The sequence below is a fragment of the Callithrix jacchus genome, chromosome X (genome assembly GCF_049354715.1).
Source record: "Callithrix jacchus isolate 240 chromosome X, calJac240_pri, whole genome shotgun sequence".
Taxonomy (NCBI): Eukaryota; Metazoa; Chordata; class Mammalia; order Primates; family Cebidae; genus Callithrix; species Callithrix jacchus.
The window spans coordinates 139,677,858-139,695,359 of record NC_133524.1 but is presented as its reverse complement, the minus strand read 5'-3'; the positions used below and the strand labels follow the sequence as shown (position 1 = coordinate 139,695,359).

General features: G+C 39.8%; 1 protein-coding gene across 1 annotated transcript; it reads right to left on the bottom strand.

Annotated features, from left to right (window-relative positions):
- Nucleotides 1-864: 864 nt before the first annotated feature.
- Nucleotides 865-15,607, bottom strand: SPANXN4 (SPANX family member N4). The gene is given in 4 exon segments (XM_078363061.1): nucleotides 865-966; nucleotides 8,742-8,897; nucleotides 8,985-9,083; nucleotides 15,530-15,607. Coding segments are annotated over 4 exon segments (435 nt in total).
- Between the last annotated feature and the right edge of the window lie 1,895 nt (nucleotides 15,608-17,502).

The window sequence follows — 17,502 nt, the reverse complement described above, 5'->3', positions numbered from 1 at the left end:
GAGGAAACAGTGTGCAGTGAGAGCCTTAGAGTGCAATGACTTAGAGTGCAATGACTTGCTACTAAAGTATTTTTCAGACCACCTAACTCCTGCTCTCTGTGTTCTAGCAGAATGCTTCTATAGTTTGAATATAGGCAACCTTTATAGTGCCCAGGCTGCTTATTCACTTCTCTCTGCAATTATTATTAAGTGGCTCATTCGCAGCAACTCTAATATGATGATAAGCAAGATGCTATGTATACTTACTAATCTGTCTTTGAAAGATTTGACAGCATCCTCTGTGTGACTTCTGGGCTTTTAATAAGCTCTTCTGCTACATTCATTTACTTAGTGTTCAGCTTGGCTACCTTTTCAGAGTCAGTAGTCACACATGTGCCTTGTCTGTTTATCATGCCTTCTTCCCTAAAGAATAGCACAGGCCTAGAAAATAAAGACACTGACAAGTAGCAGTTTAAATGTTACTTCCTTGACTAAGAATATATCCACCTATGTCATAGCGACTAATCCTGATCTTTTAGGTAACATCTCCTGGTTTATACACACTTGGTAACAAGATCCCCTCAAACGCTAGTGCAGCATTAAGTAGTCAGACAACGTAAGTACTAATTGAGTGACTCAGCAAGAAATTTAAAACAGTAAATGCCACGTCAAAGATAATTTGTGAGCTCCAGGAAGCATCTTGGTAAAAAGATTTATAAAAGGTCAAAGATCAACTTTGATACTAAATTAGGACATAGAACTATAGCTCAGCTTTTTTTTAGGAGTGTCTGCCTTAGTCTGCTCCAGCTGTCATAACAAAATACTATAAACTGGATGGTGTAAATAATAGAAATTCATTTTGTCACAGTTCTGGAGCCTGGAGGTCTAAGAGCAGCGTTCCTTGAGAGTTGGTATCTGTTCAAGTTTCTCTTCATGGCTTCCGGCTTGTAGATGGCTGCCTTCTCCTTGTTCCCTCATGTAGCCTTCCTGTGGTCCATGTGATAAGGGAGATGAGAGTAAGGAGAGGGGAATGTTCTGTTTCTTCTTGTAAGGATAATAATTTTACTAGATCAGGGCCACACTCTTATGACCTAATTTAAACTTAAATTACCTCTTTATAAGCCCTGTCTACAAGTACAGTCACTAATATGGTTTAAATCTGTGTTCTCACCTAAGTCTCATTCATATCCAATTTTAGTCCTCAATATTAGAGGAGAGGCTGGGTGGGAGGTGATTGGATCATGGGAGCAGACATCCCTCTTGGTGTTCTCATGATAGTGAGTGAGCTCTCATGAGATTTTGTTGTTTAAAGTGTGTAGCATCTCCCCTTTCACTATCTCTCTCCTGCCACCATGTGAATATGTGCCTGCTTCCCCTTTGCCTTCTGCCATGGGCAGAAGTTTCCTGAGGCCTTCCCAGCCATTCTTCGTGTATAGCCTGTGGAACTCTGAGTCAATTAAACCTCTTTTCTTTATAAATTACCTAGTCTCAGATATTTCTTTATAGAAGTATGAGAATGGAGCAATACAATCATAGTGAAAATTAGTGCTTCAACATATGAATTTGGTGGGTGGGATGGAGGCAATTGTGCACAATTCAATACATAGCAGTATCTTTGAAAATTTCCCAAATAAATTGGGCTGATTCTGTTTTTGAGTATCAACTTTCCTGGCTTGATTATCTTAGTTAGAACAACCTCATTGGCCTCAGCTATTATTATAAGGGATGAAGGGAAAGCCATGTAAGAAGAGAGAGAAAGGAAAAGTGGATAATTCTCACACCGGAAGAAGGAAGCTTACCTACTTATTCCTCTAATCATTTGGAAAGGGAGGTAAGTGTCTTCAAGACTGCCACCACAGTTTTAACCAAGGCCATTTGTCTCATTAGATACTACTATTCCACATAAATGTTTTTTGAATAAAGAGTTCTATTACTTAAAGAAAAATGGTTTGAAATCCATGGGGCTATATTAGGAGTTATAAAAAGATAGTTTGTGCTGCTACCTCTCTTTGCAATTAAAGTTGTATTGGCAAAGAGTCATACCGTTTGTTTATGCATCATCTATGACTGCTTTTGTGACAATAGGTAAAATTGGTTAATCATAATAGGGACCTTATGTGACCCACAAGCCTAAAATATTTGTTAACTAGCTCTTGTTAGAGAAAATCAGATAGATAAAAATTTGCTGACACCTTGTTCAGACAATATACTACAAAAATCTATATAAGCTCCCCCAATAACTTCATGTCTCATTTCTGCAAGTTTCAGAAGTATCCTCTGCTGCCACAGGCTAGACAAGATGCTCCTCTAATATGCCTCAATAGTTTGCTTACTCCTGTCTTACTTCCCTACATTTTATATTATAAATGTCCATTTATGTACCTGCTTTTCACAGGCTTAAGTGCAGTGATAATGTCAGTCTTGTGCTGCATCAAATCCTCAGCACATAGCATAGTGCCTGGGACATAGTAAGTGCTTAATAAATGTTTCTTGAATAAATGATGTATAATGAAGAGTCGGTGCAACAAATATTTATTAAGTACTTATTACATGCTGGACACTTTTTGAAGTCATGAGAATACAGTAGTGAACCAAACAGGCAGATAATTTGTATCATGGAATTTACAATACACTGGAGAAAGCAAACTGCAAACAAGAAGAAGAAAGTAAAATATGTTTGAGAATGATAATTATCAAAAAGAAAACAATAATGCCAGGAAGGCATATAAAACGTTAGCTCTGAGGATAGGAGGGGTTGGATTAAAACTTTACATAAAGTAGCCAAAGAAGAACTCAAGTGAAGAGGTACCCATAGGCTAAAGACCTAAAGTTGTTAATTAATGTAACCTATAATAATTTAAGTGAGATTTGGCACTGTGTGTAGAAGGGAGAAAATAATTTCAGGCAAAGAGAAGAAAATGAGAAACAGTCTCCACATAGAAAGGACCTTAGCACATGTAGCAAATTGAAAGACACTCACAAAGCTAACAGTTATATGATTCTATATTTCTTAGAAAAAACAATAAAGATATTGAAATGTCACAAGAGCAAACGGTTTTAAAGATAAAAAAAAGAGATCAGAGAGTAAGTAGTTACAGATATCACATAAAGACCTGAGTTCTAGCACTTCAAATAAGAATCATCTGGGATTCATTATGTGTTGAACCACTATCCAAAAACCATTGTCTGTTATTTTCTTCTGTTCATTTTAAGATATTTATAGATTCTACAAATGTATCAGTCGATTTATACACTGCTAAAAAGACTGCCTGAGACTAGGTAATTTTAAAAAAAAAAAGGTTTAACTGACTCACAGTTCATTATGGCTGTGGAGGCCTCAGGAAACTTACAATCGTGATGCGAAGAGAAGAGGAAGCAAGGCACTGTCTTCACAAAGCGTCAGAAAGGAAAATGAATGCAGGAGGAACTACCAAGCACTTATAAAATCATCAGATCTCCTGAGAACTCACTCATATCATGAGAGCAGCATGGGGGAAACTGCCCCCATTATTTAATTACCACCACAGGGTCTCTTTCTTGACACATGGCAATTATGGGGATTATGGAAATTATAATTCAAGATGAGATTTGTATGGGGACACAAAGCCTAACCATAGCAATAGAGAAAACATGCAGGATATGGTTAGGAATTGATAAATAGCAGTTTCTACTGATAGACCATAAACACTAACTTCTTCATACCAACTTCCATAAGGCAACTCAACTCTATAGTCTGAGAACTTAGTAAAGTGTTGGGGGAGTGAGAAACTGCAGGAATTCATTATTATGTTCTTTTTTATATATGGTTTATGTTATTATAGATATGGCTCAGGGAAGAATTCTTCCCAAGAAATTTATCTTCCTAGAAAAAGGAGAAGATAAGTATGCAGACAGAGAAAGCATATGATCTAATTAGAAGGAATAATATGAGGTATTGTGAAGTGTGCAGATTCTGGAATCAGCATGAGTGGCTTCAAATCTTGGATTCTGACACTTTCTAAGGGAACTTAGTCATTTACGTATCTAGTGTTTACCTAGGTTCTTTTGAAGGGGAAAAATGATAATTGCCTCATCAGGTTAGATATGGTCTTAAAAAGAGTACCTGGCATGTGATAAGCACAATGTTATTGTTTCTTCTAAAATTATCATTGACCATATTAATTTTGGAATGTTTATTAAGTACCCAAATGAATGCATAAACTAGTCAGTTTGAGCCTCAGGGAGAGATATAGGGTGAAGATATAGTTTTGTTTGTCATAGGCATATAGACGTCATTTAAAGCAATAAAAGTACAGAAGCATAAAAGAGTATGTCCAAGGACTGAACTATGGAGCATCCTGGCATTGATAGATCTTAGAGATAAAGTCTGTGTTCAATATTTCCCAAATTTAGGTACAGATTTAATGTACCCCCAATCAAGATCCCACCTGCATTTTTTGCAGAAATTGACGAGCTTATCTTATGTAACTCATGTAAATTTAAAGGACCTAGAACAGCAAATCAATAAATGAAAAGAATGACTCTCCCTTTTCTATTTCAAAACTTACCACAAAGTGATAGCATTCAAGACAGCATGGTGCTTAGATACTTTTAAATGTATTAATTGATAGAATAAAATTTAGAGAACAGGAATAAACTGATAAAGCTGTGGTCAAATGAACATAGGAAAGAATGTCAAGATAATTCAACTTTCATCAAATGGTGCTTGGACAACTGGACATCCACATGCACATAAATGAACATAAATGCAAGAGTATACTTGGGAATTATGGAAGTTCTATCCAGAACAGAGAAATATTGACCAATGATTGGTGAACTGAAGGAAAAGAGCCTAACATAATATGGACATGGCCATTTAGTAGGGCTTCTCATGTTCCCTGATTCAGTGTGAGGATCTGTGAGATTTTCCCGTAGACATCAAGGGCCATGTCCATATTATATTAGGCTTTTTCCAAGATGGATACCTGTAGTGACAGCAGACTTTGGCAGAGAAATTGTGGATATTAGAATATGCCTAGGTCCTGAAGACAATGTTAGAAAAGGCCCAGAAGAAAGATTCATTCTCCCTTCTTCTGGCTACCATCTATCTGCCCTTCAACATCCTCCGTCTACTTAAACAAACAAACAAACAAAGATCTTGGCATTTGCCAGAACATGGATGGACCTAAAAGACATTACACTAAGTTAAATAATCCAGACAGAAAGACACAGATTCTATGAGCTCATGTGGACAATATAAATAAGAGGGCCAATAGACAGAGGTAGAGAAGGAAACGTTGTGGGTGGGAGAAGAAATGGGGAGATGTAAGTCAAAAGATACAAAATAACAGACATGTAGGATGAACAAGTATAGAGATCTAATGTACAGGGGGACTAAAGCCAATGAAATTATATCATGAATTTATGTTAAATAAGATTTTGGCTGCTATTGTCATACACTTAAAAAAGTAAGAAGAGAGATATGCTAATCATTTTCACATTGTAACCATTTTACATTATATATGTATCCCATAATAACATGTGGTAAACCTCAAATATACAAAATAAAATTTCTTTAAAATAAAAAAATCAATCACACTTCTATATACTAACATTGAACATGTGGAAATCAAAATTAAACACATGATACTATTTATGGTCACTCAAAAGAAAATGTAATATTAAGGTGTAAACAATATATAGAACAGAAGGTGGGTATAAACATTAAAAATCCAAATATCTTTCTAAAATTTACAAAATATAAAAATATATTTGACAAGAGAGGAACAGATTAGACATATATGTAGATGAATCTAATAAACAGGGCAGAGTGAAACATTAAATATTGACAATGGATACATAAATTGAAAACAAATTGGTAGCTTGATGGGGATAGCGTTGAATCTATATATTACTTTCGGCAGTATGGCCATTTTCATGATACTGATTCTTCCTAACCTTGATCATGGAATGTTTCTCCATCTGTTTCTGTCCTCTCTTATTTTGTTGACCAGTGGTTTGTAGTTCTCCTTGCAGAGGTCCTTTACATTCCTTGTTAGTTGTATTCCTAGGAATTTTATTCTCTTTGTAGCAATTGCGAATGGTAGTTCATTCTTGATTTGGCTCTACTTAACTCTGTTATTGGTGTATAGGAATGTTTGTGATTTCTGCACATCGATTATGTATTCTGAGACTTTGCTGAAGTTGATTATCAGTTTCAGGAGATTTGACCTTCTTCACAGAACTGGAAAAAACCACCTTAAACTTTATATGGAACCAAAAGATAGCCCACATAGCCAAGTCAATTATAAGCAAAAAGAACACAGCAGGAGGCATCACACTACCCGACTTCAAACTATACTACAAGGCTACAGTAATCAAAACAGCATGGTACTGGTACCAAAACAGAGATACAGACCAATGGAACAGAACAGAGGCCTCAGAGGCAACACATCACATCTACAACCATCTGATCTTTGAAAAACCTGACAAAAACAAGCAATGGGGAAAGGATTCTCTGTTTAATAAATGGTGTTGGGAAAACTGGCTAGCTATGTGCAGAAAGCAGAAACTGGACCCCTTCCTGACACCTTACACTAAAATTAACTCCAGATGAAGTAAAGACTTAAACATAAGACCTAACACCATAAAAACCCTAGAAGAAAATCTAGGCAAAACCATTCAGAACATAGGAGTAGGCAAGGACTTCATGACTAAAACACCAAAAGCACTGACAACAAAAGCCAAAATAGACAAATGGAACCTAATCAAACTCCACAGCTTCTGCACGGCAAAAGAAACAGTCATTAGAGTGAATCGGCAACCAACAGAATGGGAAAAAAAATTTTGCAGTTTACCCATCTGACAAAGGGCTGATATCCAGAATTTACAAAGAACTAAAACAGATTTACAAGAATAAAACAAAAAAGCCCATTCAAAAGTGGGCAAAGGATATGAACAGACACTTTACAAAAGAAGACATACATGAGGCCAACAAACATGAAAAAATGCTCATCGTCACTGGTCATAAGAGAGATGCAAATCAAAACCACATTGAGATACCATCTCATGCCAGTTAGAATGGCGATCATTAAAAATCTGGAGACAACAGATGCTGGAGAGGATGTGGAGAAATAGGAACATTTTTAAACTGCTGGCGGGAGTGTAAATCAGTTCAATCATTGTGGAAGACAGTGTGGCAATTCCTCAAGGATCTAGAAATAGAAATTCCATTTGATCCAGCAATCCCGTTACTGGGTATATATCCAGAGGATTATAAATCGTTCTACTATAAGGACATATGCACACGAATGTTCATTGCTGCACTGTTTACAATAGCAGAGACCTGGAACCAACCCAAATGCCCATCGATGATAGACCAGACAGGGAAAATGTGGCACATATACACCATGGAATATTATACAGCTATCAAAAATGATGAGTTCGTGTCCTTTGTAGGGACATGGATGAACCTGGAGACCATCATTCTCAGCAAACTGACACAAAAACAGAAAATGAAATACCGCATGTTCTCCCTCATAGGCGGGTGTTGAACAATGAGAACACATGAACACAGGGAGCGGAACACTACACACTGGGGTCTGTTGGGGGGAATAGGGGAGGGACAGCAGAAGGTGGGGAGTTGGGGAGAGATAGCCTGGGGAGAAATGCCAGATATAGGTGAAGGGGAGGAAGGCAGCAAATCACACTGCCACATGTGTACCTATGCAAGTATCTTGCATGTTCATCACATGTACCCCAAAACCTAAAATGCAATAAAAAAATGAAAAAGAAAAAAAAAGAAAACAAATGCCCATAAACAATAAAAAACACGTATTGACACTCATACAGAGTAAAGGATGCACATCAAATGCATTACAATGATTGCCAATGTAGACAAGAGAAATAAAACTTGGTCATGAAAACAAAGCAGAGTGAATGAGTAAATAAACAGGAGAGGATCTTGAGCAATTAACTCAAAGAATATAACTCAGCCCTCTACACTTGATGCCAAAACCACTTTATTGTATTCCCTCTAATAAAAATGATTTTTTTCAGGGGAAGTATCCTTTATCACTGACATTCTATAGAAATGCTGGTGTATGGAAGTGGTAATAAAAATACCAACTTTCACTTGTATTCTTGTATTAAAATTCTCTATAGACAATGCTTCTGTTTGTTGCCTGCTGTAGTCCCAGGCCACTCCCAGTGTCCCATACTTGGTAGGTGACTGCTGTACCTGGAGTTTCCTAACAAGTGCCCCAGAATTGGGTCCACATCCTCCAAACACCATTACTTTAGTGTGTGTGGTATGCTGTCTTACTTTCTGTAGGGTGAGGCTTTTGGTCCTTTTGAGGGCCTTCAGTGGCTCACAGCATTGGGTGAGTTATAAAATGCACAACTATGAGGTATGTGTCTTGGAGGTGGTGATTTTGATGTCTTCATTTTGAAAACAGTGTCACTGTCACCTACATACAATACAGATCTTTTTATGTGCTTTTCTAATATGCACATGCTCCAAGAAACTCCAAATCCTCTTCCTCCTCTCCTGTGAGATAAAATTTTAAGAAGAAAATTTGTCTCCAGGAATGAGTCCTTCCCCCGGTCCTTATTTACAATGTCTGGTTAACCTGTGGGTCTGTCCACCAACCCTACAGGATATCTCAAATTCCTCTCTTCTCAAATGCCTATCTTTTCCCTTCCCTTCCTCCCCACCATCAGAAAACAGGCAGAAATATACACAGTTATCAGCTCATCAAACTTGATTTTATTGTAATCATTACCATCAGTGGTGATGATTTTACTGATTTGGTTTCTCCAGGTGTGACTAATCCTCCCCACCCTCCTATGGATATGTCTAGGTCTTCGTTCTCTTTGATTGGATCAGTGGAGTTCTCTGGGGGCTGGTTATTCTTCAGTTGATTTCAATTTCTTTTCTTTCCTTTTTTTCCCTTGCTGCCTTTTATTTATTTTAAGTTTTGTTTAATTTTGTTTTGTTTTGTTTTGTTTTCTGAATATCTTTTCTTATTCTTCCTGTAGTAAAACACTAATTTTGGATATTTTGGTTTTTGTGTTTCTTTCAAACTCTGTTTAGGGGCTGAAACTCTGTCCATAACCTCGTTCTTCTGGTAAGGAAACAGGGAGAGGCCAGAAAGGCATTATCCTGGGTGAATAGGGTAGACACTGGATAGCAAGGGGAGCTTTTTAAGAAGAAACGCAGGTTGAAGAAGGGGTTTGTGCCAGAGAAGATCAAGGTGGAATCATAGGGTAGGGATCTATGGGGAAGAAGAGGAGCATGAGTAGGGTCATCTGTGTCAGTCCAAACTGCACTATTTTGTAAGCTCCCTGCTATTTTGAGGACTTGTTCAAAGTGAAATATTGAACATCCTGCCTAACCACCTGACTACAAGGTGGACAAAGGCCCAACTAAGAAACATCACTACTATATCTTGCTGTGCAAAGGTCCAAAAAAACATCACAATTACATGCCACTGGAAAAAGGACCAAACAACCTGATCATAAAAACATCTTATCAATATCCTGCCAGACAGCAAGCCATACTGTCCATGCCCCTCCCAACCATACCTATAAGTAACCCAACCTGTAAGTGGCGGTGGGCTTTGGCCTTAAGCTGGTCCCCCACTTCTGCAGCTGTCAGCAATAAACCTGTGTTGCTATTTTAGCCATCCCCTCTCTGTGTGTCTCTTTAACTGTTGCCTTCCTTTCAAAATCTAACATTTTGGTGCCAAAACTTGGGATGGGGATTGGATTTTATCAGTTAAGTCTTGCAATCTTGAAAGCATCAAGCAGCAAAAACTAGACCTGAGCTGGCTTCCATATCCGGAATGAACTACCTGTTCCCAGCCCTGTTCCCCTTATTCTCTCATCTTTTCCAGCCCTGGGCTGACCTCTAGGTCCTCGTCAAACTCTCCATCCTCTGTTTGCTTCCTTCTCCTTTCCAGGTGGCTCCAGTAAGGATCACCCCCATTGCTAGACCTTACATCCAACACCAGGTTCCAATTAGTAGGTGAATCTGCCTTTTCCACCTTTCCAGATTTTTCTCTATTTCTACTGGTGCTCCAGAAAATCTTAGCACCAGGTTAAAGGTCTCCCTGGTCACCAGGTGACTGCAGCCTGTCTTCTCAGGGGATGCCTTCAGAACACTCACCATTCCAGCCACTCTGGCCCTCAGGGGAACATGAAGAGCTGCCACAGCTCTTTGGTCCACCCCAGCTTTCCTATGTCCATTCTCCTGGGAGGAATGAGGTACTCACTTTTCTCCAGGGTATTCATTCCCCTCTGGGATACTCACTATTTTCTAGGATACTAACTCCTCGCTAGGTACTCACTTCCCTTTGGGGTATTTATTACCCTCTGGGGATACTCATTCCCCTCTGGTGTATGTACTCCCCTCCTACAAAAAAAAAAACAAAACTTTTAACTTCCAAATTGAACATAATCTAAAAAACTTTCTTTAATGCAATGGTAAAGTATCCAAAGTGCTTTGCTTAATCTGTTCATGGTTTTCTCTCTCTCTCTGCCAATCCTGTTCACCTTTCCAAATCCTTCTCAACAAATAACTCGCAAAGGCACCTCATCCTTAGGACAAGCCTTTCCTCTAATTTTCACCTGGCAAACAAAACCCCTCCCTCTGTCCCCATCCTAACACCATTTCCTCCTTTTCCATTGGCTCCGGCTTCTTTATCCCTTACTGTTGCCCTCCATCCCCTTTTCGTTCTCTACCACACACCAGGTCTCACATGCAACCCCTATTACTGAAAACCAGGCACACACCCAAAGCCTTCCAAAGTCCTTCCTTTGCAGGAGATTGTGAGGGCCAACTGCATAATCTGAGATCATGCTACCATCTCTCTAGCCATCCTCTCCCATATTAAAAAGAGACTTGATTCCTTTTCCAAGGACACATCTCTTTCCACAAGGAATTTTTGTATGCCACTCAATCTTACAACCTTACTGGCAAGATATTTATGTAATTCTCTCTTCCACCCTCTCATTGAAGGATAGGGAATGCATCTAGATGGCTGTCTAGGCCCATACAAACACCCTCCACCAACAAGATGCTGCTCATAACCCAAGAGAGACCCTAGCTGTCCCCAGAATTTACCTTAATTGGAGTTATCAGACAACTTTCATAGACAGACAGAAACAAGGCCATATTATATCCTGCCTTCTAGCTGGCATAAATAAAGCTGCCTGTGCTCTTTTCCTCTCCTGCCTTTCAAAGGCCATAAGCAAATATATCACTTAAAGCCCTAATACTAATAAGGGCAAAATCTACATTTACACTTTATCTCCCAGTCAGCCTCTGACATCCGAAAGAAACTTTAAAAACTGGAGGATGTTCCTCAAACCTCCCAAAGACACTTAATTTAAGTGGCATTTGAGGTCTTTAACAATATAGAGGAAGAACTGAAAACCAGAAAATCTAAAAAAGGACAAGGCTAAATGCCAAATGCTGGCAGCTGCCATTCAACAGAGTTCCCAATGCATACAGAAGTCCTCACTGTTGCAACAGTCACTGCCAGGAGCTTGTTATAAGCATAGCCAACAGGGACACTGGGCAAAAGCCTGTCATAATCCCAGGACACCCTGGAAACCTTGCCCCATCTGTGTGGTATCAAGGAACACTGGAAGTCAGCCTGTGCTCAGTGGAACTCTTAATCCTGCTTCACTACCTCTAACTGAAGACTGACAGGGCCTGGAGTCGACTGCTCCCACCACCATCACCACCTTGGAACCCAAGGTAACATGGTCAGTCTCTGGTAAGCCCATGTCTTTTCTATTAGATACAGGGGCTAGTTATTCACTTTTACCGGAATATTCTGGACCTCTGCTCAGTTCCTCTATCCCTATTGTGAGAGTCAGTAAAATATTATCTAGGCACAAACAGACTGTTCATTTAACATACAATGTATTTGACACCCCCCTTCACCCACTCCTTCCTCAGTTATCCCTCAGTTCCCTACCCCTATGTTGGGGTGGGACATATTCAGTAAATTCAAGGACTCCATACAATTTGCCTCCTACAATTCTACCCCTTTTATTTTACTCTGCCACCTAAATGCTTCCCTCTCTTCTCCCTCTCATCTTCATTATCTACCCTGTTACTTTCTGTTAATTCTGAAGTTTGGAACATTCCTAAACTCATAATCGCTACGCATCACATCCCAGTTAAAATAACCCTCCAAAACTTCTCTGTTTTCCTTCATCAGTCTCAGTATCCCCTTAACCCAGCTGGCTTCAGGGCCCTCAAACCTATTATCTGTAAACTTTTACAAGCTCAAATTCTCAAGTCTGTCAACTTTTCCTACAACATCCCTATCCTGGCTGTCCAAAAGACAGATGGGTCTTACCTCTTGGTCCAGGATCACCGAGTTGTTACCCAGGTGGTTGTACCAATATATTTGGTGATCCCCAACCCATATACTCTACTCTCTCACATTGCCCCATCTACCACACACTTCTCTGTATTGGATCTAAAATATGCCTTTTTCAGTATTCCATTAAATCTGGCTTTCCAAAGTTCTTTTGCTTTCACTTAGTCAAATTCCAATACTCACATGTTCACCCAATTAACATGGACTGTACTCTCACAGGGGTTCTAGGATAGCCCCCACCTATTCAGACAGGCCCTCATCAAGGATCTAGTTGAATTTCCCTTTCCTCCTAGCACCCTCCTCCAATATGTCAGTGACCTCCTTCTCTGTAGCCTCTCTCTTAACCTGTCCATCCAATATACCACTCAGATTTTAAACTTCCTCCATAATTGAGGATATTGGGTCTCACCCAACAAAAGCTCAGGTATCCCAAACCCAGGTTACTTACCTTGGGTTTGTCCTAACCCCTAATTCTTAGGCCATCCCAACCCAACAAAATGAGCTAATTAGGGACATGTCCTTTCCCCACATAAAAAAGGACTTACTCTTCCTCTTGAGCCTCATGGGATACTTCCAGCTGTGAATTCCCAATTTTCATTTGCTGGCCAAGCTACTTTACCGGGTCTCTTACATGGGGCAATGATAAAACACTTGAACTCAGTTTGCCTCATCAGCTCCCAATTTTAAAAATATCTAAAAAATGCCCTTTTAATGGGCCTGGCAGTGGGACTGCCCAACCTCACCAAGCCCTTTACTTTGTATGTACATTCTGACCAAGGCCTTGCTCTTGGACTACTCTCCCAAAGATACAGCAATGCCCCACAAGCTGTTGCATACCTGTCAAGACAACTGGACTCTGTCATCCAAGGCTGGTCACTCTGACTAAAAATCTTGGGGGTGGCCACACTGCTGGCCTCAGAGGCACAGAAACTCACTCTCTACCAACACATTACTATTGCATGTTCCCATGAACTACAGGACCTCATAAACCATCTGTCCCTTCTATCCCTCTCACAATCCCACTTATAGCAGGTACATGCCTTATTCATACGTAGCCCTCTAATCACCTTCCAGAGATATAAAACTCTCAACCAGGCCACCCTCCTCCCTGTCAATATCTCCAACTCTAAGCTCTCTCATTCCTGCCTGGACCTCTTAAACTCCCTCTCCTCCCCCTTCCAACACATTTGAAAAACCCCTTTGCTGGGAACACATACAAGTTTAATTAATGAAAGCTCTTTAAGGGAGCCATGTCCAGCAGCTGGCTATTCCATCATTGCCGAAAATAGACTCCTAGAATCCATTGCTCTCCCACCCCGTACTACCTTTCAACAGGCAAAGCTAGAAGCCCTAACCAGGGCTCCCACCCTAGCAAAGGGAAAGAGGGTTAACATTTATGCCCATTCCAAATACGCATAGCACATGCTACACTCTTGCACCTTAATCTGGCAAGGGGGTTTTCTAACTACAAAAGGAACGCCCATAAGAAATAGCAAACTTGCACACAAGTTGCTGGAGGTGGCTACACTACCACTGAAGGCTGTCATTAACATTGTAAGAGACACCAAAAGGCCACAGATGCCATAACAAAGGAAAACTTCTCAACACATTTGGCAGCCTACCACCACCAAAAAGGCACACACCATTGCTTCTATTCTCCTCACCCATATTATCCACTGGTTTCAACTCCCCTCTTGCATCCAGACAAGAGGCCATTGTTGGTTTTACAGGTTAAACAACAGCTGGCAAAGGCTCTAAACATTAAATGTGTCTTCCATATTCCTTACCATCCCCAATCTTCAGGAAAAATTTTAAAAAAGAAAAAAAACTAAACTCTCCCTAAAGGTTAAAATGGCCCAGGCTTTACTTCTTTCATTTGTCCTCATGCATTTATGAGCCATTTCCCAAAAGCCCCTCAGCCTAAGACCTTTTCTCCCCAGCCCAAAAGTCCATGCTCAAAACACTCCTCTCTGTCCTTGCAACCACAGTACTGGGTCTGAATCACAGACTCCTCTTTCTCAAACCTATGTGGTTATGCTAACTACTCCTATAGTGGCAAAGCTAACATCCTTTCCACACTAAATAACAGCATTCCAAACTAAAAAGAGCACCAGATCTACATCTAGAAACTTACCCCCAAATTATTCTCCCTCCCTCACAGTACCAACCTCACTGCACTTAACAAGAATTCCAGAAGTTGCCAATCTGGAAGGCCCTAGTCCATAATACTTTCTGCCTCCAATTTCAAACCTTTTGTCTCAGACTTTGTTTCAGATCTTCCCTGGTTTTCCTTCTCCATGTCCCTGGATAGTCCACACCAATTTCTCACACTAATCCAGGAGGTATGACTTCCAAAATTTCACTCCTAGTCGAATCTCCTTCTTCTCCTTTTGTCTTCTTTTTCTGTGGGAAACTCTTAAGTTCCCAGCCCCAACCTTTATTAATTGAGCTCCCTTCCTCAGCCTCACACATTGCCTCTGAAATCATTCACACTTCCCTCTTACTTTCAACAGTTAAATTTGTTTGTCCACACAAATCTAGCAGCTCACAGCCCTTCCTGTCAACCTGGCCACATAAATCCAGTCCAAAATAAACCTGCATCTCACCTACTCAGCCAATTCATCCCCAAAACCGTTTATAATCTTGCTGGGCGAAACACCTTCCCCTCAATCCATCAAATCCACCCACGCCATCACATACAGGGCTGTCACTCCCCTTCGCCTCATAGCCTCTTAACTAAGGTTACAAGTCAGATTCCATAAAACACCTCTTACCAAGCCCTCCCCTCTCTGCCAGCCCTGCTCTCCATGTATCCAACGCTCCCTGGAAAAAAATGCACAAACAATTCCCTCAACTGCAACCTTTAGCCTTCTGCCCTGTTAGAACTGCAATGGCTATTAATTATTAAGGTCATTTATCTCTCTCCAAAAACAAGCAGCCTTCACCTCCTCCCCCACAACAAGCTGCCTTGCTGGCAGCTATTCAACTTGGAAAAACATAAAAGTTAAAACAAAAGGTTTGCTCAGAATTCAACCCCCCATTCTCATGGCTTGTCACGATAACCTACAACTTTTGTCTGTCCACCCCCAACCCAGTGTCTTCTTCCTGTTTGAGCCTCCCCCTATCTGTGTGTCTTTCACCTTCACCTTTTCTTCAAAACCTAACAATCTGACCTTGTCAACTTTTTTGTTGTTGTATTCACAGGGGCCCTTCATTGTATTCCCTTTGGTGCTTGACGTTGGTTGTTCCATGATTGTGTTTGGTTGTAGAATTTCTATACTAAGATCTTCTAAGGTGCAGATTTCCACAGCTATATTGAAGCTTTCCAGTGGCGTGACCCAGAGCTCTTGCCCTCCCTATGGTGAGCAAGATGAAGCTATACCCTTGAGCTTTGTTTGATCATCCAAGCAATGTTCCACCCAGTGGTAGTCCTAAGGTGGCTTTGACCTCACAAAGTACCACCCCTGCCAACTCCCTGGGCTTGAGGCGGGAAAGATGAAAAGGATGTAGAGAAACCAAATGCTGTTCTTGTTTCAACATCCCCTGAAGAGGCATCACAAACAGATCTGCCACTGCTCCTCATTTCTCCATGTTTAAGGCTCATAGTTCACATGGAAGTGAGATGATAATTCCTTCAAGCCCTTCCCCATAGTCATTCCTATTAAGTAATTTATTTTCTTGTCTTCCAGCCCTCATCATGTACTAGTATTTTGGATGTCTCACCTCAAATCCCTCTAAACGAATGTGGTCCATTTATTTATTGGTGGAGATGTGAATTATCCCATTTTCCCCTCCTACAGTTCCTTCATATGCACCTCGAAGACCATTAACTTCCAGGTTTCTTCCCGGCAAATTTCAGTCCATATTCTTTTCTCCAATGTCCATGTAGTTCTCTTAAGTTTCCTATTTCTAGGATGAAATCAGGGCCTTCGGTCTGCCAGAACTTCAGTGAATAAACGTTTTTACTGGGTATCCTAGTCTTGTTTCAAATCAGGGGTGTATGTTCATCACAAATGTAGTATCCCAACATGGATTTTACCGGTATGTAGGGTGGGGGGAGGTGTGGGTATACATGTGCTGGAAGTCGCTCTGAATTTTTCCATGCAGAATACTATCTAACACCAACACGTACACCAGTGTGGGCATTGTTAAATTTTGTAATGGAGATTGTGTCCAGTGCAAAAAAAAAGAGACATTTAGCTGGAAGAGGTTCTCCAGCTAAAAGTAAAAGTATCTTTTGTCAAAGACTACATGAGAGTCTGTGTAGAAAAGTCAGTCAAAAAAAGCTTCTACAATCGTGGTTAGCAAGATTGCAGATTGGAGATCAACATTCAAATCAATTGTATGTTTACATAGTAGAAGTTATATATTAGAAATTTATATATTATAACAGCCAATGTTCCAGCCAATGGTACTACTAGGGTGAACTAGTAGTTAATTTCAACAACTGGAATTTGAAATTAAGAACAGTGCAATTTCAAATATTACTAAAAATATTAAAGGCCTAGGGATAAATCTGAACAAAGATGTAAATGACCTGTAAACTTAAAACTACAAAAAATTGCAAAGATAAATTAATGACATAAGGAAAAATCGAGATGTATACTTTCATTCTCAGTTTTAGTGATAGAAGATTCAATATTGTAAGATGTCAGTTATTTCCAAATTAATTTGTCTATTAAACTAAATCCTAATAAAAATTCTAAAAAGGTTTCTTCATAGAATTTGACAGGATAATTATAATATTCATATGGAAATGTAAAGGGCCTAGAATAGCCAAAAGAAAAGTGTTGAATCTTAAAAAGCTCTGGATTGTATCAATGTCAATGTTCTAGTTTTGAAAGTGTGATGTGGTAGTGTACTGAAGATTTTACTATTGGGAGTGACTGGTTGAAGGATGCATAGGCCTCCAGGTACATATCTATGAAACTTCCTGTGAACTTATAATTGTTTCAAAATAAAAAGGTAAAAATACTTTAAAAGAAATAAAGAGAAAGGGCCAAAGATAGAGAAGGCATGGCCCTAGGTTTCTTTCACAAGTTGACACTTGTCCCATTCTCTATACGAAGTCACAAAACACAATAATGGAAAAAGAGAGGAGTAGAACCTAGATTTTTGTTCCACTGCTCATCAAGCTCACGTATCT